At 50.6% G+C, this 26936-nt stretch overlaps 3 protein-coding genes across 3 annotated transcripts; 1 reads left to right on the top strand and 2 right to left on the bottom strand.

The window, feature by feature from the left end:
- The first annotated feature begins 3366 nt into the window (after positions 1-3366).
- On the top strand, positions 3367-6084 carry LOC103639540 (uncharacterized). Its single transcript, XM_008662282.4, has 5 exons — positions 3367-3997; positions 4639-4738; positions 4837-4960; positions 5530-5625; positions 5713-6084. Exons 1-5 carry the CDS (start codon positions 3658-3660, stop codon positions 5833-5835), a joined length of 783 nt encoding a protein of 260 aa, XP_008660504.1. The 5' UTR covers positions 3367-3657; the 3' UTR covers positions 5836-6084.
- LOC103639541 (DUF1997 family protein) lies at positions 6050-8063 on the bottom strand. The gene is made up of 6 exons (XM_008662283.4): positions 7838-8063; positions 7476-7681; positions 7283-7369; positions 6925-7074; positions 6603-6803; positions 6050-6498 (listed from the first exon to the last, which is right to left on the bottom strand). The coding sequence occupies exons 1-6, from the start codon at positions 7896-7898 to the stop codon at positions 6388-6390; spliced, it is 816 nt and encodes a 271-aa protein (XP_008660505.1). The 5' UTR covers positions 7899-8063; the 3' UTR covers positions 6050-6387.
- Positions 8064-10436: 2373 nt separating this feature from the next.
- LOC100279802 (uncharacterized) lies at positions 10437-12325 on the bottom strand. The gene has a single exon (NM_001152758.2). The coding sequence runs from the start codon at positions 12267-12269 to the stop codon at positions 10656-10658; it is 1614 nt and encodes a 537-aa protein (NP_001146230.2). The 5' UTR covers positions 12270-12325; the 3' UTR covers positions 10437-10655.
- Positions 12326-26936: the final 14611 nt, after the last annotated feature.

Here is a 26936-nt window from a genome sequence, read left to right as displayed (position 1 = left end):
GGCACCCTCGGCCCCCGAGGGTGAGGCACTGCGCGTTGAGGAGGAGCGAAGCGGGGTCACGCCTAATCGAAACTGGCAGACCCTGTACCTGCAATATCTCCACCAAGGAGAGCTACCCCTCGACCGAGCCGAAGCTTGGCGGTTGGCGCGGCGCGCCAAGTCGTTCGTCTTGCTAGGAGATGGGAAGGAGCTCTACCACCGCAGCCCCTCAGGCATCCTCCAGCGATGCATCCCCATCGCCGAAGGTCAGGAGCTCCTACGAGAGATGCACTCGGGGACTTGCGGCCATCACGCAGCACCTCGAGCCCTTGTTGGAAACGCCTTCCGACAAGGTTTCTACTGGCCGACGGCGGTGGCCGACGCCACTAGAATTGTCCGCACCTGCGAAGGGTGTCAGTTCTACGCGAGGCAGACCCACCTGCCCGCTCAGGCTCTACAGACGATACCCATCACCTGGCCTTTTGCTGTGTGGGGTCTGGACCTCGTCGGCCCCTTACAGAAGGCACCCGGGGGCTACACGCACCTGTTGGTCGCCATCGACAAATTCTCCAAGTGGATCGAGGTCCGACCCCTAAACAGCATCAGGTCCGAACAGGCGGTGGTGTTCTTCACCAACATCATCCATCGTTTTGGGGTCCCGAACTCCATCATCACCGACAACGGCACCCAGTTCACCGGCAGAAAGTTCCTGGACTTCTGCGAGGATCACCACATCCGGGTGGACTGGGCCGCCGTGGCTCACCCCATGACGAATGGGCAAGTAGAGCGTGCCAACGGCATGATTCTACAAGGACTCATGCCTCGAATCTACAACGACCTCAACAAGTTCGGCAAGCGGTGGATGAAGGAACTCCCCTCGGTGGTCTGGAGTCTGAGGACAACACCGAGCCGAGCCACGGGCTTCACACCGTTCTTTCTAGTCTATGGGGCCGAGGCCATCTTGCCCACAGACTTAGAATACGGTTCCCCGAGGACGAGCCACAGTTCTTCATTCAGTCTGTAGGTTTACTGAGTATATTGGATTAGCCTACTCTTTTTCTGTAAAATCTATTTTACAGAGTAGCTAAATCAGTAAATTTCGTTAGTATTTTTGGCTAATCTCTTGGAGTTGCTCTTACCCCGCTGTCTAAGAGGTGCATGATGGCAGAGACTCGCGACATCGGTTCAAGACACTTGCGAATGGGGAATGTTGATGTTCTCTAGACTATCTCCAGCAGTTTATCCATCCTCATCCCTATATTTAAACACCACTTTGTGAACAACGCAACTTATGGTGAAAACAGTGTTTTGGATGACCATGTGAGTAATTGAGAGCACCAAGAGAGGGAGTGAATAAGTGGTCCTATAAAAAAGACTTAATACAACACAAACTTGGTCTATAATTGAAGTTAGTATAAACTAAAATCAAGTATGGGTGAAGAAGGAGAGAGAAATGACCCCTTCACTTGATTGCTCTCTCAAGATGTGTATTAAACTTAGAGCAATATCACACGTGAAGTTAAGCACTAAGAAAGATAGAAATCGCAATAAAGTAAATGAGACAAATGACACGACGGGTTTTGGCCCTGTTTGGCACAACTGCTGCTTGTTGAAAAAGCGGCTTATCTGAGAAGCTGGTGAAAAGGAGCTTTTGCTTGTTGGCTGCTTTTAGTTTATTCTGAGAAGCAGCTGAACTGATAAACTGCTGCAGAAGCTACATGTTTGGCATAACATCTGCTTAAATTTGTGAAGAAGCTGAAAATAAGCTGCGCAAAACAGGGCCATGTGGTTCGTGTTGGGAACGTTCGTCTTTCGAAGGTCCTTAAAAACACAGTTAACCATCGTTTTTCAATGCATCTCTAAGTGTTGTAGATCTTCGGTGATATATACCTTCGGAACAAACCAAGAAAAGGGACGGAAATACTAGCTTCGTCGTGACTATACAAGGATGAAGGAAGAAGTTGGACAAGGCCGGAAGAAGTATTCACAAGATTCTGCAGCTGAGATGATAAAATATAGAAGATAATATTACCCCTACGTCATTTGTAAAACCATATGTACAAGTCTTTTGAGAATATACTTGTAATTTTATACGAAGTTGTACCTTTGCGCTATAAATAGATGAATAGTGCCCTGCATAAAGTACTTTTGGCCGGTTGTAACAACCATGTGTAATTCAATTTCTGAAGCTCCTTTGCGCTACTATGTACCAAGAAGCTGAAAATACGATTGTAAACTGCGCTACTATGTTTCAAGAAGCCGAAGATACGATTGTAAACTTTGTATATATGAAGAGAGAAACGAAGTGCCAAAATGTTTGATATGAGTTAGCACATTTCACTTTGTAATGTTATTTATACATTTATTGTCATGTTCTCGTATGATTTATTTGATTACATCCTAACCTTCGTCTTTGAGAGGTTGTCCCAAAGGAAAAACACTTCGAGGACGAAGGTTAATACTTTTTAACATTGTGTAGCCTTGTTTTTGATTGCATACAACAATCAAGAACAAGTAACCAACAGTTTGGTCAAGCATAATATGCTTGCCTACTCCACGTTGTGGTGTCCCAATGAACGAGGGTTGTACTCAATCCCTCTCAAGTGATCCAAAGATCAAACTTGAGTACCCCAGTCCTTACTTATATCAATAGTTCTCATCTACGAGAAATCTTCACAACTTGGAGTCTCTCGCAGCCTTAAAAAGTGATCACAATCAAGACTTAGAGTAAGGGAGAGAGATAGAGTACACACAAGAGCAAATCGCAACAACACACGCAAGAAATGCAAAGCAAGGGCGCAAGTACAAGATCACACAAGAACAACATAGAACTGACGCTCGAATCAATCTCAAATCACTAGAATGCCAGGTTGTGAAGTTTCGGAGTGTTCGTATGCTCTTTAGGTGCTTGGTACTAGTTGAAGACGCCTAGAGATACCTTTTATAGACTCTAGGGCCAAGGAGCCGTTGGCTTCTCCAAAAGGAAGCCCCAAAACCTTCCTCATCACGAACGCATCAGACTGTCTGGTCAGTCATCGGGCACGCACAATAATAGTTAGGAAACCCACTGGTTGGCACACCTTCCTTTTCTGGGGCTCCAGACTGTCCAGTAACCCAATACGACCGTTGGAGCGCTGGCGAAGTCAACGTAGCTGTTGGAGGGACTGTCCGACGCACATTGTTCTAATAAAAATCTCAAGACTGAAGACTTCATCCGTACGTCCCATCGGATAGTCCGGTGCCCCACCGAACAGTTCGGTGAGTTCCATACTTGTCCAACTTTAGCTCTTTTGAGCCAAACTTTAACTCTTTTTGACTTTCCTTGGTAGCGTTCTTAAGAAGTCGTGAATAGACACATAATTCACAATTTTCTTTCAGAAAGTTGATAAAAGAAGTTCAATTTTCTTTCCAATAAAAAATAAGATAACTCCACAAGCCAAACACATCAAATAGTTCACGACAGTTGAGGAAAGAAAATTGAACTCAGTTTCCGAAACGTGCCGAACCCAACAACCGCGGTGGAAGTGGAAAATAAAGATCTCCAGAAGACCGGAAGACTGTAGCGTGCTGGCTGTCTGGCTGAGGCTGCCGTGTCCACGTTGCACTCCACATTCCCGTTTCATTTCCTTTCATTTCACTCCTCGCCTCGGCTTTGTTGGAACGTAAAAAAAAAAAAAAATGGCAGCTCCCTCGTCGTCCCTCACCCCGCCGCCGCCGGCAGCGGCTGTGGCCTCCACAACGCTGTCCGGGAACCTCACGGCCTCCTCGCTCCTGTCTATTACGCCGCCGCGACCGCGCCTCGCCGCCTCGCACCGCCGGGCGGTCGTGGCCGCGGCCGCGTCGCCCCGTCCCCCGCCGACACCGGAGGGCGACGGCGACGAGCAGGAGGTGGAGAGGGCGATGGGGATGGACGGTGGCATCCCCGGGACCTCGGGGGAGTTTCTGCGCCGCGTCTCCTCCCGCGCTTACGGCATGCGGCGCCACCTCATGGAGTCGCTCGACTCCCTCGCCTACGACGGTGACGTCTCTTGGATCTTATAAGCTTCTCCGTGGTCGATCGAGTTCTCGTTGCGTTGGGGTTTAGCGATTTAGCATAATAGCATATGCAGCTTATTAAGGGTTCTTGTCGTATAGGCCGAAGTATTCAGGGTTTAGTTGTGCGCGCGGCGTGTTCGATGAAACACGTGGTACGAATCGCCCAATGATGCGATCTTTGTGTGCACGGGAGGATTGCGTGCTGCAATCAACTGAGCATCAGCACCTACAGACCTACCCTGTGAAGCTTGTGGTTTGAGATGTGCAGTTTCAGGTGGGCAAGATATGGCTTCATCTGTAGGCTATGATTAGCTCTTGCAGCCGTAGCACTTTTTCTCATATTCAATATAGATCGTGTGTCATGTGCTACTTGACCATCTGGACAAGCCTGCTGTGGGCCATTACTAATTTATATGCATAAATCTTCTTGTAATGACTAGAGACTGTATCCAATGATCAAATAGCTGTGGATATTTGATTAGACAAGTTCTGATGCACATACTTTGAAATGTTATCAGTTGTCATTTATTTTTTTAATAGAACTCCTTATCGTAAATATACACGATAATTTGGCACATGGCAATTTTAAATTTAGTAACTCTGTGCACTTTCATGATGATTCAGTACTGGAGACAAACCCATGGAGAGAAGATTCCAAGCCAGTCTATGTGCTAGCCACAAGCGATAACCACCTATGGACAATGAAAACTCGCAGGAGCCGCAAGTGAGAATTTATTGATGCTGTTACATTTAGCTTGTCACGAGTCTGTAATTTACTGAACAACATGAACTGCTGATGTTATCTATCATTGTCTTCTGCAGTGAAGTCGAAAGGGAACTTGGAAAGCTTTTCTCAAACGGAGGGGGTTCTGGAGTTGGAACTAAATCGAAGTACTCTGGCACCAAGTTTAACATGGTTGTCGAAGATATCAGAGATGGAGTACTGGTGAGTAGTTTACTGGCTTGAGATGAATTCCTGAGGGCATGTTCTCCACAGGCAACTGCCCTGTTTCCTCTGGCTGTCTAACACATTTTAACTTGGTTAATCCGTCAACTTCACACTCTTTTAGATTTTGCACAAATTGAGGTAAATATAGGCCACACTGCTAGTTTCTTGATCAACCATGAAAAGAAATTCAGAGATTGGATTTATTGACCACTACAGTAGAATTAGTAATAAGGTCTCTATGGAATCACTGTAACAGATGTGTTTTTGATGGTTGCTCTCCTGACCTTGCTAGTCTGCTAGCTCTATCCATAGAAGTGTGGCGTCTGTGGAGTAGGGCTGGGGCTTTTGGAATTTCCTTTCTAGCTGCCCATTGAGCTGAGGATATTCCTTAGTGCTGGTCGTTTTGTTGTGCTAGATCTAGGCGTGTGAGTGTTCCTTGTTGTATGTTTGTACTTTTGGAGGCTCTTTTGCTCTCCTTTTCTTCTTAATACAAATGATACGCAGCTCTCTTGCGTATTCGAGAAATATATTCTTCTGAATCGTTTCCATTCCATCATTTGCTGCAGGTATTTGAGGATGAGGATGATGCTGTAAAATACTGCAACCTTCTGCAGGGCGGCGGCCAAGGGTGCGAGGGAATTGCGGAGATAGAAGCATCATCAGTAAGTAAATTATTTGGTGGACCTTAACAGTTTCTGGTTAGCAATCGATCATAATGTACAACTTGTCGCGACTGTGCTTGTTTGTAGGTTTTCAGCATGTGCCGTAAAATGAAAGCCCTTGCTGTTCTTTTCCGCCGTGGAAAGACTCCTCCATTGCCTCAAAGCCTCGAGCGCGACTTGAGGGCGAGAAAGAGGTCACTGGAGGACTAGTGCTGTCTGTTTACGCTGCATAGAAGTGTTAATTGTACTCATCTAGCTGTTGGAAGCATGGGCCCTAGGCCTTGTATACATCATAGTAGTACATAGCAGTCCCTAGCTGAACTGGAACCGAGCCTGACAGAAAACACAGACATAATTGCTCGAGACCAGAAATCTCTTTGAAATTGGATGGATGTTCTTGTAATTATGAGCAACATGTTTACAATGAATAAAATGCGATACATCAAGTTATTGTCATTATTTGATTGATGTCTTCCAACTGGTGAATGAACAGTACATACAGACATAATTGCTCCAGAAATCTCTTTGAGATTGGATGGATGCTCTTTAATTATGAGCAACGTTTTTACAATGAATAAGATGCGAATACATCAAGTTAATATCATTATTTGATGTCATCCAACTTATGAATGAATAAATAGTGCAAGAGGTTGACGACCCTGCTTGACGACAAGGCGAGTCTGAAGAAATTCCTAGTCATGGCTACTTGTTGATGATACATCGATACAGGCCGGGATGTGATTGTGAAATGTGTCTCAGAATTCAGGGCGATGAGCGCCTCTCTGTTAGCTTCTCCCTCCTGTACTTGTTGAAATCTGCTGCAAGTCCTGTGTCCATGTCCTGCTTCATCTGCTCCGCCATCTGCCTCAGCACCTGCGCATCGTTCACCACAAACGAAAGCATGCCTGTCAATCCGGTAATGGTTTCTCTGCAAGAGCAGGCTGCAGGTGAGGAGACGAATTCATTGAAGCACCGACCGTCTCGCCGACGCCTCTGATGATGCTCGCCGGGACCAAGGCGAGCACCGGCGGGAGGTCGAAGCCGACGGTCATCTCGACGTGGCCCTTGAGGCTCTTCCTCCCCTCCCGCTGCCGCTGCGGGTACATGAGGCCTCGGACGGTGAGGGCCAGGTGCGACGGCATGGCGTTGCTGTCCAGACCATTCAGCTTGTAGTCTGTCTGCTTGCAGCAGCAGCAGCAGCAGCAGAGCACGTCAGGGTACATTACGTTCGGACAGACACAGACGTGACATGAGCTGAGTTCTTGATCGGGGAAGGAGGGACTGGTGTCAGTTACGCACCACTTCCATGAGGAGGAGGCTGGTGGCGTGGACGGGGACGTTGGGCGGGTACTCCTTCCCGCCGGACTTGCTGACGAAGCGCATGACGATGACCGGCGACGCCGACAGGAACAGGAACCGGATGGGCAGGAGCTGCACGCTCCATTCTTCCTGAAAGACGGCAGCCAGTGGCAACTCTGTTAGCATTGCGTGTACGTGTCCTTCACTTGCGTATAGTAGTCTCACAAGCAGAAGCAGCGCTTCCTTCTTCTCGTGTTTCGTATCGTTGAAGTTTCCAGGCTTCCGGCGAGGAAGCTGTAGCTGGCCTCGCCGGAAATTCAGGTCTCAGAGCCAACGAGATGAAACGGAGGCAACTCACGTCGTTGATCTTCCTTCTCTTGCGCTGGTCCGGAAACACCGCTCCGACGATCCTGGGACTGTTCCGCAGGTACTCATCGATGGACGCCTGCACAGTGCAGAGACAGAGACGGCTCCGTGGGATCAGATCATCTGCGATGTGCAGAGCAAAACCCCCCAAGCCGGCCGATCCTTGAGAACTTGCGGCAACCTACCCCTTGCGTTTCGCTCATCGGGATGTCGGTGCTGAACTTGTGGGAGAAGGTGAAGAGGTCCCTGGGGTTGACCTTCCCCCTCGATCCGCCATTCGAGGGCGTCTTGAGAGCGCACGCAGCGGTGAGCGACGACGGCCTTGATCTTGAGCTTGATCGGAGTGGGTGCGTGCTACTGCTCCCTCCTGATGATCCAGCACCCCTACACACTGTTGCATACAGATTACCTTGTCATGTCCTCAGCCGTGCAAAGACGACGCCCGCTAGCTCTCTACCAAACTACGTGCGAAATTCCCAGGCAAAAGTGAAGCAGTACAACGCACAGGAAAATGCTCTGTGAATGGATGAGGAGGAAAGTTTGGCACCTGGATGGACTGCGGGACGGCATGGAGGAAGGCGTAGCATTGACGACGACGACGACGACATGTCTAACCTGCTGCAAATGCAACGGCAATTTCCCGGAGTCTGTGGCGTTCCTTCCCCAGAGCGACTCCTGCCTGCCTGGGCCAATAAGTAGCTGGCTGACAAGGAGGAGGAGGGTTGGGCATTCTTGCAAGGAAAAGGTTCTTCTTCCAAGTCGCGCGCGCCAGGAGTGTGGTGCCGGCCATGTCTGTCAGACGCTTATAAGAGCGGGAAATATGGGAAATTTTGTGAAAATATTAGGCACTAAGTGCTATATTGAGAACTAGTTTAGTAGCCACAAAACCGAAAGAAATTAGAGAGGCTAAAATCCTATGATATTTGAACTCCCAAACTGCCCCAAACGACGCACGTCACGTCACTGGACTGGAGACGGGGTATATTTCGTTGCGTGCACTGATTCGCTTGCCACATGCAGGTGCAGAGGTTCATCGGCACACTTCTATAGCCATCTGCGTCAATCTGACCGACGAGTAGGAGAGAGATGATGCTAAACTGATTGTAACAATTCACCCCTCTTATCTCCCCTTATTTATGCTTTCTATTCATTTATAACTATATTCTCTTTCATTCCTCTCACTATTTCACCTCCCCTTTTATTTTATTAATTGGGTTATTTGATATTTATGCATCGACTTTTAGAGTTCTAAAAAAATCTACAATATTTATAGTAATATACTACACATTATTATGTGGTAATAAAACTTAAAAATGTTTAGTTTTACAGTTATTATTACTGATCAGTGAAGTGAGGAGAAATTCTTCTCTCACCTGGTAGAGGAAGGGAGAGGGGGAATCGTCGAATGAAGTCAGGGAGTCGACATACACTGGATATTCTGGGGGTGAAGAATCGAGTGATGTGATGGAGCACGTCTAAGGCTATTCACACTTATACTATTTTAAATTAGTACCCTAAAAAGAATATTATATCTTGGTCATCAAAATTCTTTATCCTATATCACAATATTCCACAGTCATATTTACTCTATATTTAAACTCTATATCAACTATCATATATTATATCATTTCTTTCCAATTATATTCTATCTCCCACACAACTGTTGTCTACTAATGAGAGGTGCGTCCTGTAAAGTCGAGTAGGAGAGAGAACACTATAAATTTTGTCCTTGTCAACAAAATTATTTACTCTATACCATAATCTTCTGTAGTCATATTTACTTTGTATCTCAACCATATACCAACTACCATATATTATATTATTTTTTCAATTCTCTTCTACACACAAACGCTGACATGCAGTAGATAGCGTTTTTACGTAACGGTTAGTTTACGTTGATGCACCTCTACACTAAAATAGCACAAGTATTCAAATATCACAATTTCAAGATCTTTCGCCTCACAAGTAGTGCTTGCACGGAAACCCCATACCTAATTAACAACCTCCCCCAATGCAAAGGCCGTGCACAAGTATGGACGGCCATGCAAGCATGCCAAAAGTATGAGCTGAACCGCTGATCCTTCTTTTCTTGTCTTCTACAATATAAAACACTAGTTTTCACGGTTCCATATCCATCGCATCACTCTTTATATCGAAAGTATTTGTGTTGATTCTTCTTTTCTCTATCTATTATATAAAGCATGAGTCTCAACATTCCCGCAGTCGTCCTATATCACCCTTTTTCTCGCTTTACGAAAAACGGGGTTTGAACCTAAGTTATTGGCTCTATATTCACACACAATCAACTAACAAAACATATATACTTTTGTGTTTTATTAAAACAAAATCAATGTAATATATAAAAATCGTAGCAACATGTATATCTTTTTTTGAATGAATACACGAGGGTCATACTCTACTGTGATTTATTATTAGTAAAAGGGGGAAATCATTTTACATAGATAAGAGTGAGTCGCGGACGGTCCAGACTCCTGGCCCGGACGGTCCAGACTCCTGGCCCGGACGGTCCGCCGACCACTGAACATACCAACTTTCCAAACACACTTTTAAAAAGATTTTAACTTTCGAATCAGAAGTGTTGTTAGTCCTCATGTATATGCAAACAATAATGCTCTATGAGGCACTGAGTTTTACACAAACAAGTGTCATTGACCCCCTCTTGATAGTACGGCTATCTAGCCTACTAATCCAGTCAATTTCTTCTCTAAACATCTGGTGAACGTAAAAAATAAAACCTATGTTATACCTTTGTCTTTACCCGATCCACAACTAATGCTTTAAGTCTACAAGACTTTCGATAAAGCCTTTTCCCTGTGGTCCAACCTGCATTCTTATTTTTACAAGAATTATTAGTCCACATATGATTGTCATTAATTATCAAAACATCACTAAGGCGCCTAGATGATTCACACTCTTGAACACCTCTTTATGTGCTTGTCTTGAATGTTAACAGCAACCTGCATCAGACCAAATACAATGGAATGTAACTGGTTTTCTTAATAGGGTGTACAAATATTCCATAGATCATTGATTTCACTTCATGGCTCCAAAGGTCGAAGTGTGTTTTCCTTGCATGATTATTGTGGCTACATAGATCATGGATTTAATATTTGAAAACAAGGATAGATGAATGCACATGTATTGATCAGACTTACATGCCCTTTTTAGCTGGATATATCTTAAAAAATCCAGCAAAGTCTCATTGGAGCCAATGATAGCACAACGAGTGATAATGGACATTTTTCTCTTCATTGACAGAAGAACAGGACGAGGTGTTCGATTTCTTGCCCTGTAGATGGAAGTTTGGTAAACAGGTGAAAAAATCTTTTAAATACAGAATTCAATTAGAATAGTCTAGAAGATCGCATTAGATCCTTTGAACTGCTATCTATAACTGCACGGCCTGCTTCCTTGTTGACACCACTGTCATCCATCAACTTTCTCATATTCTCTGACCCCGGCCATTCTCCAACCGATGCATAAATGTTCGACAGAAGCACAAAATCCCCACTTGCATCACTCCTTGCCTTTAGAAGTTCCCGATTCGCATGCTCAGCCAGTTCGATCTCACCATGGATCCTACAAGCCCCAAGCAGGGTCCTCCATATGACAGGATTAGGCTCGATCTTCATTGTGCCAATAAACTCAAATGCTTCTTTGAGCAGCCCGCCACGACTCAGCATGTCAACCATGCAACCGTAGTGTTTGATATTGGGCTCAATCCTGTACCGTTGTTGCATCAAACTGAAGTACTCGTGCCCCTTGTCAACCATTCCGCCATGGCTGCACGCAGCAAGGACAGCAACAAAGGTGATCTCGTCTGGCTTGACATTCCCCTGCAGCATCTTCCGGAACACAGCTATGGACTCTGTGGCATGGCCATGCAACGCTAATCCTCCTATGATCGAGTTCCAGGTCGAGACATTCTTATCTTGCATCAACCAGAACACCTCCAGTGCACTCGTCATGCTCCCACACTTTGCATACATGTCGATCAGCGCGTTTCCAAGAGCAGTGGTAGGCCCAATTCTAGAAAACCTCCCCGATAGAAACCCGTGCAGTCTGCGGCCAGCATCCAGATCACCAGAGTCGGCACAGGCTGACAATAAGCTGAGCATTGTCACAGTATCGGGCTTTTCTCCCATGGCCTGCATCTGCTCAAAGAGCTCCATCGCTTGCTTGCGCGAGCCGCACCTCACGTACCCAGAGATCATGGCGTTCCACGACACAACATCACGATCAGGAGCCCCGTCGAAGAGCTCCCTCGCCGGGGCCATGTCACCCAGCTTCGCATATGCCGTGATCATCACGTTCCACGACACGAGGTCCTTCACGGGGCTCTCGTCGAACAGCTCCCGGGCGGCACCAATGTCCCCTCTCCTCGCGAAGCCGGAGATCATCGCCGACCACGCCACGGCGTCCTCGCGCGCTTCTCCGTCGAAAAGCGCAGCCGCGGCACCTAGGTCCCCCAGGGTAGCGTGCATGCCGATGAGCGCGTTCCTGACGAAAGCGTCCGACTCGCACCCGGCCTTGACGACGTGCGCGTGGACCTGCGCCCCGGTTTCGCCCGCGCCCATGGCGGCGCAGGCGCGGAGCACGAACGGGAAGGTGCGCTTGTCCGGCCTCAGCGTCATCAGGTCGCAGTCGGCGCTGTGCCGGGCCATGCGCGCGTAGATCGAGACGGCGTCCCGGGGCGCATCACTGTGCGCGGCGCCGCGGATGAGGGTGTTGTACATGAACCGGTCGGGGTGCGGGATTCGGTCGAACACGAGGCGGGCGTGCGCGGTGCCGCCCCGGACACCGACAGCGGAGGCGAAGATGAGCTCGCGAAGCGCCGAGGAGTCCGAGAGGAAGCCCTGGAGGACCATGAGCGCGTGGACCTGCTTGATCTGCCGGAGGCTGCGGCACCGCCGCCACAACGCCGGCTGCTGGCGCTGGGTGCCCGACTTGCGCAGCATCAGCTGTCGGAAGCGCGGCAGAGGGCGCGCACGAATGGTTCAGTGTCTCCAAAGATTGCTCCGCTCTTGTCGGCTTGTCGTCATCACGATGCGTCGTTCGTCATGCCTTTTTCTTCAGAGCATCACTGAACCAATGACTCTGGAATGGCGTTGGTATGGTGTATTGACAAAAGAACCCAATCCATATCCTTTGTTTCATGAACGGATTTTACGTGGCGTGCACATGGCATGTAAATTTTGCCCCTCCTCACTCTATCCTAATCTCCCACCACCCAGCGCCACTGTCGCCCTCCCTAGTCCCTACCACACAAAAGAACCCAAGACTGAAGATCCAATGTTGCCGGACGAGGTCAGTCATCAATTAATATGGCTCATATGCGTTTGAAACAGTGGTTTATGCTCTTCCCTTTCGCCAATCAAGATCTGATGATACCCTGCAGACAAGTTCAATTGTTCAAACATGAGAACCAGCTAGCACCCACCAATTCGTCTAGTGCATCCTCAATGGTTGGGACATGATACTTAGTTTTGATATTGATTTCGGTTATATATATTTAACCAAATTTAGTATTAACTTGATTTAGAAAAGAAAAATAATGTATTTATAACATCAGATATATGGACGTATAATCTAAGTGTGAAAAACATGTCAACCGCGAAAGTGCCTCTAGCGTAATGGTTGAGTCTTCCGAATAGCAGGTACCGAGTTCGATATCCAACGTGAGCGAATTTCGAGATTGCTTAAAAAATCACCTCGCAGTGCCCCACCACTCTCGTGGATTGCGCCAACCTCTGGTTGGCCGTTGTAGAGTAGACAGTTGATCGACCCGGTAGTGATGGAGGGCTAGGGTTCGAGGGTTTTCTTGACCGAGACCATGTTTTGGTCTCTTCTTAATATAATACCAGAAAAAGTAACTAACGAAGTGAGCGGCCATATCGCTTATGGATACCCCCTAAAAATGTGATTGTCAGTCTTCACCCGAGTAGGTGAAGTCTTGGAGGACACTCGTCTTGGAGGCTTACTCTCTCGTGCTAGTGCATGCAAGTTGGATGGGGGCGCTTGATTAATAAATTAAGTAGCGTGAACCAAGAAACAATGATATGATAAAGCTTAAATAGGTGAGTGAGGAGAAATAAGAGGGCACAGAGAAAACCGCGTAGGTGCGAAAAATCAAGAGACAGAGAACTGAGCGGATGTAGGAGATCAAAGGACAGGAAACATATTGTCATCGTACGCATAAATTTTGGAGTTACAATCGAAAACTTTTGATAACTCCCCCTCGTATGTAGTAACTTCCTAAGTTCTTGAAACTTCGCGGATGTTGTAACTCCCTAACTTCCTCAATGGAAAAACATCGGGACGCCGTACCGTGCTCACACCTCGGCTTGATGGTGGCGTGTGCTTGTGGCACACCTTTTGTCGTTTTTCAACAACTTCATGTAGACAAACAAAATCCAATCATATAAGTTATGTTAACATTCTTCTACCATTCCATATGGTACCCTTCTAGGTTCCCTATATGGTGTGGAATCTAGTGCACATTGTCTGGTGTACTTACTCTACAGTCCATTCTTCAGTACATGCAATGCTCTCATCCGGTGCAATATTTGGTGTGCCACTTAACACATATGGTGCACTTTGTAGCCTATTTTCTTTGATTCTTCGTGTTTCTTCATTTGATCTCATTTTGTCTTATGTCTTAGACTCCTGCATGATCTTGATAGGTAAGCCTTATAATCTCTTATTTGGAGGTGTTGATCTTCTCTACCATCATATTTTATTGGTCTAAGTCCACACTGCATTCTTTGTACTATATCCCCAAACACTAGTTGTCGTGGTTTCTAGAACCAGGGGACAATAAGATTTGTGTTCGGCACGGGTGCTAGCGCGGACTCACTCTGAATGGTAAGCTACGGGGGCTCGAAGGTGGATCTGAGACGAGTGGGTTATACTGGTTCAGGGCGGAGTCCTGGTCCAGTGCAGTGCTGACAGTAGTTTTGCTTGGAGTGTGTTACAGTTGGGTGCATGTGTGAAGCTGTGGGATTTCTTTGGATGGGGGTTGTCTTGCCCTTTTATAGCTTAAGGGTAGACGTTACAATGAGAACTTGTATTGTACTGAGGTGGAGTTCGGTCTCCTGCTTCTGGGCCTCGTAGTCCTTATGGTGTCGTCTGTTGGGTCGTGTGCCACCGTACCCCTAGTATGGCGTCGTGTCTGGCCCGTTCATCAATGGGTTCTTGTAGCTATTCTGATATAGATGTAGCAGTTCTTGGTTGGTCCGACCGAGTCAGCTCGAGGTGAGGTTTAGGAATGTCTTCAGCATAGCTACATCTTTCGTCATCCCCTTAGCATCACCTTTCATCATGCGTAGGCATATGCCTGGTACAACGTATTGCCATGTCCCTTCAGGTGTATGGGTCACTTTAGAGACTCTGATGCTGAGGTCCTTGTGGCTAGGATTGTTCTATCTCACTGGTCAGCGGGGATACATATTCATCGTCGTGCTTGATAGAGACCCTTTGGTACCGCTTCCACGGTCTGGGCATGGCTTGGTGATGTCCCATCGTGCTGACGTGGCTCAATGGTACTAGGTCGCCTCTTCCTTTTAGTAGAGGTGTTCGCCCAAGAGTCGACTGTCGTCTTGTTGGGTTGCTCAGTGGGCAGGTTATTCGGCAGCCCTGCCTCGCTAGGTTGCTCGGCGGGCAGGTTGGTCGACAGCCCCGCCTCGCTGGGTTGCTTGATAGACAGGTTGGTCGGCAGGTCCTCGCTGGGTTGCTTTGTAGTATTTGTTCGATGGACGGGCCGTCACCGGAGGCCTTTTAGACCTTCACGAAGAGCTTCTTGGTAGGTGGGTCGGCCAGTTAGTGCGCCGTCTTCAGGAGGATTTTTGGGCCTTCTTTGGGTACCCTGTTGTCGGAGAGGAAATCTCCAGCCGGGTGGCGGAGTGCACCCGCCCTAAATCCTAAGATGAGGGGGGCCTAAGCGTTTTGCTTGTTGCGAGATGAATGAATGAACATAAGAACACGCAAGAGTTTAGAGTGGTTCGGGCCGCCGGAGCGTAATACCCTACTCCACTATGTGTTATATTGCTTGAGCTGTCTTGGATGACTTGGGTCTAAGCCTAAAGATTGAGCTTGTGTTGTAACGTTGCATGCCTCCCCTTTTATAGTTCAAGGGGGGCATGTACAAGGGTTCTCAGCCCTGACACGCGAGGCCATGGACAAATGGAAGGATGGAACTGCTGCTTGCTCCACGGACCTCCTCACGGATGAAGTCCTACCGCTCCACGGACTGTCTCTGTGGCTTCTGGCTTACCGGCTTGGCGTCCGGGTAGATCTTTAGATGGGGCTCAATCACCTCCCTGGGGATCCCAGGCATCTACGACGGCTCCCAAGCGAGCACGTCAGCATTTGCTTGGAGGAAGGTGACGAGCGTGAGTTCCTATTTTTCTCCCAGATTCCCCACGATGCGGGTGGTCTGGGAGGGGTCTGCGCCAACCTAGATGGTCTTCGCGGGCCCACCGTCTGCTCCGGATGGTTGTACCTTCGGCGCCTTGGAGGGCGCTCTGGCACTGGAGGCCGAGGGACCTCTCCCTCCATCGTCCGGCCGAGCAATCTCGGCCGCCAGAGTGTGTAGCTTCTCGATGGTTGCCAGCGCGGCGGTGCGGTCCCCCCGCACAGTGAGGATCCCAGCGGGGGACATCATATTGAGGACCAAATACCCGTAATGGGCAATGGCCATGAACCGGTACAGGGTCGGCCTCCCAACAATGGCGTTAAAGGGGAGGTTGACCTCCGCGACGTCGAACTGGACGTTCTCCGTACGGAAGTTTTCCTCTGTCCCAAATGTAATCGGGAGCGTTATGCTCCCGAGGGGATACACGGGTTGCGGGCCCACCCCGGAGAATGGACGAGAGGGCCCCAGCCGGGATCCCGAGATCTGCAGCTGCCTGGATGTTGCATGGCTGATGACATTGAGGCCGGCCCCTCCGTCGATCAACACGTGGTGCAACCGCATGTTGGCGACAACAGGGGCGGTGATGAGCGGCAGTACGTCGGCCCCCGCCATGTTGTCGGGGCAGTCGGATGCCCCAAAGGAGATGGTGGTGCCCCTCCACCGTTGGTGTGGAGCAGCTTTGGGGACCCCTGGGACCGCCGAAAGAACCTCCCGCCGCAGGGACTTGACACTCCTGCGGGAGATGAGCTCCTAGCTCCCGCCGTACATTACGTACAGCTTCTTGTGGCGGTCGTTGTCGTCGCCGGAGTCAGAGTCTCTGGTGAAGACGTCCTTAAGGCCCCCCTCGGGTGATTGGTAGTCGAGGTTTCATCCCTCCACAATCGCGGCTTCTTCGTCGGCCCCCTTCTTGCTAGGCCGGCGGTGAGGCAGCGAGATGTCCTTGGAGGACTGCTCGCGCCGCTTGCTGACACGCCTCGCGAGTTTGATAATCTCACGGCAATTAGCGGCACTGTGGCGGCTGTTGGGGTGCACTGGACATGTGCCACTGCTGCTTCCTTAGGGCCGTGGGCGCTTGTTGCGCTCACCTTGGCCCCCGGTCGCGGCAGCGACCACTGGAGCAGCCAGCTGTGGCTTCTCGTGGCCGCGGTTCCTTTTTCTCTTTTTCTTCTTGCCGCCGCTCTGGGCGACAGCATCCGAGCCGCCCTTCTGGGTAACCCCAGCCTGTGGCGCCGAGTGCCAAGCACGACCCTCGGTGGCTCTGGCACATTTGTCAGCCAGGGCGAAGAGTGTGGTGACGTTGTCCACATCATGCGTGGCCAATTTCTCCAGCATCTTTTCATCACATACCCCCTGGCGGAAAAGCAGTGATGATGGAAGTATCCGAGATACGGGGGATTGTCCCACGTACCTTGGTGAAGCGGGAAATGAATGCCCGGAGAGTCTCCCCGGGTCCCTGCCTCACTGCATGGAGGTGTGCCTCCACACCATGCTGCTGGCAAGCGCTGGCGAAGTTCGCCACGAACCGCGCGCAGAGCTCTTTCCAGGAGTATATGGACCCTGGGGCTTGGTTCATGAGCCAAGTCCGGGCTGACCCAGACAAGGCTACATGGAAGTAAGTTGCCATTACGGCGGTGTCTCCCCCTGCTGCCGTAATGGCGGTGACATAACCTGCAGGAATTCCGACGAGTTTGTCGTACCATCGTACTTTTCCGGTAGGTGTGGCTGAAACTTGGGTGGCCACGTTTTTTGCGCGGAGGTGGTTTGCTAGGGCGGCGCAGCCCACTCCAGCCAACGGGATGCTTGTCTGGAACCGCACATCCTCTGGGGCCTGCGGCGCGACCGCAGCGAAATCTTGCTCGAGGTTCCCGCGGCGCTCACGCGCCCTTTCTAAAGAGACACGGGCATCTTTGCCCGCACGCCTGCGGTTGAGTTCGTCCCGCAGGTCTTCTAGTCTCTTCAGAGGAACTTGTGCGTCTTCTACCGCGCGTCTGCGGTTGAGCTCTGCTCGTAGATCTTCGGTCGGGGCAGCCCTTACCGAGGGTGAGCGCACCGAGGCTGATGCCGCGTACTGGCGCTGGGATGCTCGAGGTCTGGGCCTGACCGAGCCAAAGTGCGCCACGCCAAGGAGGCGATCCACGTCGTCGTGCCACTGCCTCATAGCCCCTGGCGAGGCTGTGGAGCTTGGTGGGTGGCGCAACAACTCCCTGGCCGCAGAGAGCGCTCCGGCGGGAGCAACCCCTGATGGAGTCTGGGACGCCTGTGCTGGCGTGTGCTGCCGCGCGGAGCGCACAGCTGCGGCACCAGGCGTCAGGCGGCCAAAACTCTGAGGCGTAGAAGATGCGGCCTCCTCCTCCATGGGGAAGTCTTCAGAAGTTTCATCATGATGCTCGGCGATATGGATCATAGTGTCGAACAGGAAAACAAGCAAAAGCTTCGAGCCTAGGCCCCTACCTGGCGCGCCAAATGTCGGAGAGGAAATCTCCGGCCGGGTGGCGGAGTGCACCCGCCCTAAATCCTAAGACGAGGAGGGCCTAAGCGTTTTGCTTGTTGCGAGATGAAGGAATGAACACAAGAAAACGCAAGAGTTTAGAGTGGTTCGGGCCGCCGGAGCGTAATACCCTACTCCACTATGTGTTATATTGCTTGAGTTGTCTTGGATGACTTGGGTCTAAGCCTAAAGATTGAGCTTGTGTTGTAACGTTGCATGCCTCCCCTTTTATAGTTCAAGGGGGGCATGTACAAGGGTTCTCAGCCCTGACACGCGGGCCCAGGGACAAATGGAAGGATGGAACTGTTGCTTGCCCGATCCGTGTAATCTCTGTGCATCATAATATCCGTAGTGCGTACAGTATTGGTATCTTGTTGCAGCACCCTCGGTATCGTGCGAGCTATGATGGATGCGGCGCATGCCATGGCACAGGTGCACTGTTGCCCAACGGGAATAGTCGGACACGCCGCCTACAGGATGGCGTGGGCGCCGCCTGCAGGATGAGTGGACAGGGCACATTAAATGCCGAAGGGGCATATCACCTGTCAGCGGGATAGTCAGGCGGCGCGTCTTCTCCACAATAAATGCAAGGGCAGCGTGGCCCAGTGGTCTTACGTCAGGCCCATCCCGCAAGCTTACGTCACGCATAGTAGGCCGCTTGGCTGCACCAGATCTTCGCCTGGACACGTTGCGTGGACAGGTTCGCACCAAGCTAGGTCTGGACACATGTCGCCTCGGACCTCTTCATGAGCTGGGTCTAGGTATTCTTTGCCCCAGAATCCCGGGATCCGGCGGTGAGTAGTCCGGACCCCACTCAGAAGGGTCTGGTACCCATCTTGGAGGTCCGGTCGCCACGTACGGGGGCCCGGCGCTTTCCTTGCAGTAGGTCCAGATCCACCGCGTGTATCCTAGAGCACGTCCCTTTCCCTGGCCACGTGGCGACCCCGGGGCGGTCGATGTGGCGCGGCTGCGAACTGGTCTCCGTGCAACCAGAGACCTCTTCGCCGGCGTAGCGCCTTCATATTGTGGCATGGGGTACCCCTGTTTCAGGGTACCCCTGTTTCAGGGTACCGACACCTGTTCTCAGGTACTCGACAGCAGCCCTCAGCCTTTGTGTAACTCATTAGAGTTGAGCTGAGGCTTTCCTTGAGCGATTCCCTTTTTGGGTGCATGCAAGCGCATCTGTTAGATGTAGCCCCCAAGCCCCTAAGTAATCCATGTGGATTGCTCGGGGGTTTATGCAGTGTAAGGGGTGGACCCTTTCCTGTGATGGTTCGCCACGCAATGGACGTGAGTCCATCGGCCTCTCGGGTAGATGTAGACCTCGAGCCCCTGCAATCCATGTGGATCGCTCGGAGGTTTACACAGTTTATGGTGTGGAACCCTTTCTGCGATGGTTCGTCATCCACCGGGCGTGAGTCCATTGTGGCTAGGGTGCGTGAGCACATCGGCCAGATATGCGCGGGGAACATATCTTCTTCTGGTCTTCATGTAGATCTCCTGAACCGTCGTGCCCTTGCCTCATCTAATCGGGACAGAGCGCAGGAGTAGGTTGTGGCGTAGGCTGAAGCGCTACCGTGTGTAGGGATCCTTAGGCGGCATCGTCCTATCTTCTCCTCTTGTCACCCTTCGTCTCGATACCTCACATGCTAATGTGGGGGTCATGATGGTAGTAGCCCACATGGTGCAGAGTCAAAGGTCCCGCCTTGGTAACGCGCAAGCCACTATGTGCCCCATGTACTTCGGTCGTAGCGCCCATCTCAGGAGTGGGCAGGTATACGTCTCGTCTGCAGTTAATGTTGAGGCGTACCATACTCCAGAAGTTGACACCGATTTTCCCCGATGGTCCTCATTATGTGTCACAGAACACGCGGCAGCGCCAGGCCTTGCCTTATGAGGGGAGCAGCGGTCAGCACCGCTCTTCCTTGTGACAACTACAGTTCGCCTCCTCGTTTGGTGACCTACAAAAAAGGTGTCCCTGCACACGGCCTTGTTATGGTGCTCAATGGCGAATCTATGGGTCCTCGTTCCAAATGCTTTCAATCTTCTGGATTTTGTTTCTGGACCTTGTCGAGCAAGGTCTCGGGACTTGTTCCTTGGTCGGGATAAGGCTCAGGCCTTTAGGGGTCGAGCCCTAGGTTCTAGAACAGCCATCCTAGGATGGTGGAGTGTGCGGGCTTAGGGTGCTAGACCAGGCTAAGTGGTACACGGCTCCATACCACACCTAAGAACGTGTTCCTTTCCCCCTGGACCTAGCCCTTCGTGACCTGATCTTTATCTGTTACAAGGGAGGGTTCTAAAACCGGGTGACAAGGTTCAAACCTAATCCAAGTTTCATGAATATAATTAAAAATCGAATCTCACTGTTGTAATCAATTCTCCAATAGTAGTGTTTATTCTAGCTGATCCTAGTTTGGAGCATCCCCTGAGTTTTGGACAAGGTCCGGACCTCCAAGTACTCATTCCAAGGTACTCGGTCAGCTATTATAGGCTGGTGGGGTGTGCTGGCTTAGGGCGACTAGGCTAAGCAGCTACACGACCCTGGACTCCCCCCTGAGAATGTGTCCCTTTCGTCAGACTAAGCATTCAGTGATCGGATCATCATTCATTGTCAAGTGATTTTCCAAACCAAGTGCAATAATGGGCACTATTATTCGATTTTCTCGAGTACAACATAAGTTTAGATCCCCGAAAGGGGTAAAAAGAATCAACATGCGTAAACAGAAAAAGAAACCAATGGATGAGGACTGACTCTTCCTTCGCAATGGGATACATGTTTCACCCAAGACCGTGTTCATAAGGGCGACTCTAACCAGGCCATGCCTCGAAGTGCGTTAGAAACCGGGTTTATGGAGGCCAATCTTACCGGACTGGGACATAGACAAATGTAACCTCGTTATGAGGGAAGAGTTCATTCTCATGCTACCTTTCGGGCATAAGGTTCGGGGCCGACCTAAACCATTTGAGCTATATTGTGCATCTAGCTCGAGGGGTAAGCAACGCCTTATGGATGTTGTTGCCTGCTACCCCGAACGACATGGAGCTTGTGGCCGACGAGTAGGGTCTTGGGAACACCAGCGTGCGTGGGGAGCTTCCCCGGGCCCTCTCCATGGCTGGCCACCTCATGCATGATGAGGTTGCTGAAGGAGCAACCCACTAATGGCTAATTGCTTACCGATCTCCACCGGCACACCGAGGGATTTGGGACTTAACCCCTTGAGTGTGGGTGACGGTGGATACTGAGCACGACATGAGTTTGTGCGGTGGCCGACGATGGCTACCGCACATGTCGGGGACCAGGATACAGACCAGCACAACAGACTATGCTAGCCCCCTGTTCCTGGCCCATGGGGACCTACCAATGGATTCCAGGGAGGTCATGTTGACAAATGCGTAGCCTTCGTCATTATGGATTCCCAAAACCCATTGGCGGGTAGAAGAAGTCACTCCCCATGAGCAGGGGAGGTGACTCCACCTACTTTGGAGCATAGCGACCGATAGCCGACGTCGGTCTTGCTCGCGCTTGGCTGCCAGATGGCAATGGCCACCTCGAATACCACCATGTTATGTCAGAGGTCGCTGCCCTCGACCCCGGGCATGACGGAGCCTAGGGGAGAGCCTACGGCGGGAACCTTAAGAAAAGTGCTTGATCCTCCCACCGCCATCTTCCTGATGGCGTCGGCGCGACTGTTGAGGCGCCGCTTGAGATCGACGACGAGCATCTTGAGATGTCGCTTTTCCACCCTTCGCCATACGTCGGTGAATCCTCCTCGCCGAGCTTGCCGGCGGGTGATCGGAGTGGCATTAGTAAGGGGCCAGGCTAAGCGCCCTGCTCCCTACCTAGCCCGGCAACTGTTGTGGTTTCTGGAACCAGGGACAATAAGATTTGTGTTCGACAGGTGTGCTAGCGCGGACTCACTCTGAATCGTGAGCTATAGGGGGGCTCGAAGGTGGATCTGAGACAAGTGGGTTATACTGGTTCAGACCGGAGCTCTAGTCCAGTGCAGTGCTGACAGTAGTTTTGCTTGGAGCGTGTTACAATTAGGTGCTTATGTGAAGCTGTGGGATGTCTTTGGATGGGGGTTGTCTTGCCCTTTTATAGCTCAAGGGTAGACGTTACAATTAGAACTTGTATTCTAGTGGGGTGGAGTTCGGCCTCCTTCTTCTGAGCCTCGTAGCCCTATGGTGTCATCTGTTGGGTCATGCGCCGACGTACCCCTGGTATGGCTTTGCGTCTCGTCCGTCGTCAATGGGTTTCTGTATTAGTTTCGATATAGACGTAGTGGTGCTTGGTGGATCCGGTCGAGTCAGCCCGAGGTGAGGTTTATGAATATCTTTAGTTCAGTTTCCTCTTCCATCATCATGCGTAGGCGTATGCCTGGTACAACATATTGTCATGTCCCTTCCGACCTATGGGTCACTATAGAGACCCCGATGCTGAGGTCCCTGCTGCTAGGATTGTCCGGTCCCACTGGTCAGCGAGGATACATATCCAGCGTCATGCTTGATAGAGACCCTTCGGTACCGCTTCCATGGTCTGAGCATGGCTCGGTGCTATCCCATCGTGCCGACGTAGCTCGATTGTAGTAGGCCGGCTCTTCCTTTCAGTAGAGGTGTTCGCCCAAGAGTCGATTGTCGTCTTGCTGGGTTGCTCGGCGAGCTAGTTCGTCGACAGCCCGCCTCGCCTGGTTGCTCGGTGGGCAGGTTGGTTGGCAGCCTCGCCTCGCTGTGTTGCTCAACGGACAGGTTGGTCCGTAACCTCGCCTCATTGGGTTGCTCGGCAGTATTTGTTCGGCGGGCGGGCCGTCAACGGGAGGCCTTTTGGACCTTCACGTCGAGTTTCTTGGCAGGTGGGCCGACCAGTTATTGCACCGTCTTTGGGAGGCTTTTTGGACCTTCTTTGGGTACCCCGTTCTAACGTACCCGACACTAGCAAACATTGTTATTTCAAATGGTTATGTTGACCATCAAACACCAAAAATACTTAATCAAATAGGCTACAGTCTATTTTTCTTACAATCTCTCCCTTTTGACAATTGATTACAACATAATCAAAGCAAGCAAATAATCAAATGCATAAAAATATAATCTACTTGCTAGGATGCATGTGCAAATACAAGATTTATATGTTATAAAAAGATATCAATTAAAAGTATACACATTAAAGAATTTCTTGCCTATTGCAAACTATCCCCATATCGTGGTGTATGAACTTAAGTCTCCCCCTTAACTCCATAAACCACATTCTTCCTATCACAGACCATAACCCATAAAGACACCACTTGAAAGCTTTTGGAAATTTTCAAGTGAGTTTTGGTATTTGGTACTCCCTCCGTCCATAAATGTTGGTCGTTCTTACTTTTCGAGGAGTCAAACATTTTAACTTTGACCACATTTATATAACAAAATATTAATATTTATAGTACATAATTAGTATCGTTCGATAGATCTTTGAATATATTTTGTAGTAAAATTATTCGAAGATACAAATATTGATAAGAAAGTTTGATCGACACGAATACTATAGCGACAAACATTTGTGGACGGAGGGAGTAAGATTCAGGCTTGCTTTTGCTCCTCGAATTTCTCATCTTTTAAAACCAAACACCAAAAAGAAAGATATTAAAGCAGTTAGGAAGGGTAAAAATACTTATGGTCCCTCAAAAATATTTTTCTCGTTTTAGAGAAAGTTCTCCCCATTTGAAGAAGCAATCTCTCACTACGTGAAAAAGATTCTCCTCATGTTGGAAAACTATATCCCTTTATGTAAAAAAAACCTTGCCCTTTGGAAGCATATAAGAATTGCTCAAATATATTGATACTAATTTTTTTGACATCAAAGTATAATGATATAGAGATACCTTTCGCTTTTATCGGCGTGGGAGAAGTCAAGGGGGCTTCCAACATCTTCGACGTTCAATACGTGCCATGTTTCTTTTTATGTCCAGCGGTTCCATAGCCCTAATCCTAGGTCAGTCAAGGCCCCTTTGGTATGGCCCCTTCAAAAGATTCTCTAAAAGCTCCTCCAATAATTCTACCAAAGGGAAGACTTCTTGATGGGTTATTCCTGGAAAAAAAGGAAGGAGCCCTCCCCCAAAACTGGTCGACGCATGGAGCTGTTTTTTTGTGGCTTCTACCAGCTCTTCCCCTCCACGTCTGGTCCCACGCAGAAAAATCATTGCGATCTCAAGCATATCCTCTCCCAGGCATAGCTTTACGTGTATCTTCTTCCAGGTGCTTGATCGGAGGCCCCATGCGACGCTTGTTGGAGAACAGGACGATCGTTAGTGCGTGACAGTGGTGTCCTTGCGGCGCTTGATCGGAGAGGTCCTAGGTCAATTTTTATTTATTTATTGTTGCATTGCGTTATAGATTAAAAAATATTTGTAAGGACGGTATATAATATTCTCTCATACAAGGAATGCAAGAAGCTGCAGGTTTCCAATCAAATAAAGTGCTTCTTTTAGAGTTTTTTCTGATAATAAAGAGGGGTCTGTTTTACCGGAGCTAGCTGGAGCTGGCAAAGGAAAAAACCAGACCCTCGGTTGCTCTCGGATAGGTGGAAATGTGACCGTTCAAGAAGAACATGTGCCATGATTTGTTTCTCCTGTGGTTCCATGGTCCCTAATCCTCAGTCAGTCAGTCGCTCCCGGATAGGCGGGAAACTGGAAATGTGACGGAAGAATGATGGATCAGTTTGCCGTGTGCAAGCCGTAATCTTTGGTTTTTGGGAGCTTACTCATGACCGCTCGCTCTATCCGCTCAACCAACACTGATCCAGATCTTAATCATCAGTGTCATTTAGAAAACTGCACTCTGCATTGACTGCGTACGACTACATCAAACATACAACACGAGATGTCTCGTGTAAATAGAGTCACTAATGTATTGAGCATCGGTTCCTCCGCAGGGTACATTTTGTTCGTCGTTGTCGGGGACCATAATTAGGGGTACCCTCAAGACTCCTAATTCTCAGCTGTTAACCCTCATCAGCATAAAGCTGCTAAGGCCTGATGGGTGCGATTAAGTCAGGGATCAGTCCATTCGAGCGACTCGATCACGCCTCGCCCGAGTCTAGCCTCGGACAAGGGCAGCCGACCCCAGAGGATTTCCGTCTCGCCCGAGGCCCCCCTCCGACGGCGAACATATTTCCGGCTCGCCCGAGGCCCTGCCTTCGCTAAGAAGCAACCCTGACTAAATCGCCGCACCGACCGACCAAATCGCAGGAGCATTTAACGCAAAGGTGGTCTGACACCTTTATCCTGACGCGCGCCCCCCGGCAGAGCCGAAGTGACCGCCGTCACTTCGCCGCTCCACTGACCGACCTGACAGAAGGACAACGCCGCCTGCGCCACTCCGATTGCGGTGCCACTTGACAGAGTGAGACTGACAGGCAGTCAGGCCCTGCCAAAGGCACCATAGGAAGCTCCGCCTCGCCCGACCCAGGGCTCGGACTCGGGCTAAGTCCCGGAAGACGACGAACTCCGCTCCGCCCGACCCAGGGCTCGGACTCGGGCTAAGTCCCGGAAGATGGCGAACTCCGCTCCGCCCGACCCAGGGCTCGGACTCAGGCTAAGTCCCGGAAGACGGCGAACTCCGCTCCGCCCGACCCAGGGCTCGGACTCGGGCTCAGCCCCAGAAGACGACGAACTCCGCTCCGCCCGACCCAGGGCTCGGACTCGGGCTCAGCCCCAGAAGACGACGAACTCCGCTCCGCCCGACCCAAAGCTCGGACTCGGGCTCAGCCCCAGAAGACGACGAACTCCGCTTCGCCCGACCCCAGGGCTCGGACTCCGCCCCGGCCTCTGCCGACGACCTCCGCCTCGCCCGACCCAGGGGCTCGGACTCGGCCTCGGCCATGGAAGACAGACTCGACCTCGGCTTCGGAGGAGCCTCCACATCGCCCAACCTAGGGCGCAGGCCAGCCACGTCAACAGGAGGCGCCATCATCACCCTACCCCGAGCTGACTCGGGCCACAGGGAACAAGACCGGTGTCCCATCTGGCTAGCTCCGCCAGATAGGCAATGATGACGCCCCGCATACTCTGTGACGACGACGGCTCTCAGCCCCCTTACGGAAGCAAGAGGACGTCAGCAAGGACCCAACCGCTCCGACAGCTGTCCCTCCGCCAGGCTCCATCGCTCCTCCGACGGCCACGACATCACACCAGCTGGGTGCCAAAATCTCTCCGGCTGCCACAACAGCATGTACTTAGGTCGCTAGCTCTCCTCCGCTAGACACGTAGCACTCTGCTACACCCCCCATTGTACACCTGGATCCTCTCCTTACGCCTATAAAAGGAAGGACCAGGGCCCTCTTAGAGAGGGTTGGCCGCGCGGGGACGAGGATGAGACAGGCGCTCGCTTGGAAGCCGCTCGCTCCCTCACCCGCGTGGACGCTTGTAACCCCCTACTGCAAGCGCACCCGACCTGGGCGCGGGACGAACACGAAGGCCGCGGCCCGCGGGATTCCCACCTCTCTCACGCCGGTCTCCGGCCGCCTCGCTCTCCCCCCTTCGCACTCGCCCTCGCGCTCGACCCATCTGGGCTGAGGCACGCGACGACACTCACTCGTCGGCCCAAGGGACCCCCCGGTCTCGAAACGCCGACAGTTGGCGCGCCAGGTAGGGGCCTACTGCGTGTTGACGAACAGCTTCCCGTCAAGCTCCAGATGGGCAGTCTTCAGCAACCTCTCCAACCCGGGACGGTGCTCCGTTTCGGGAG

The sequence above is a fragment of the Zea mays genome, chromosome 9, assembly GCF_902167145.1.
Source record: "Zea mays cultivar B73 chromosome 9, Zm-B73-REFERENCE-NAM-5.0, whole genome shotgun sequence".
Classification (NCBI taxonomy): domain Eukaryota; kingdom Viridiplantae; phylum Streptophyta; class Magnoliopsida; order Poales; family Poaceae; genus Zea; species Zea mays.
This window is presented reverse-complemented; position numbering and strand designations above follow the sequence as displayed.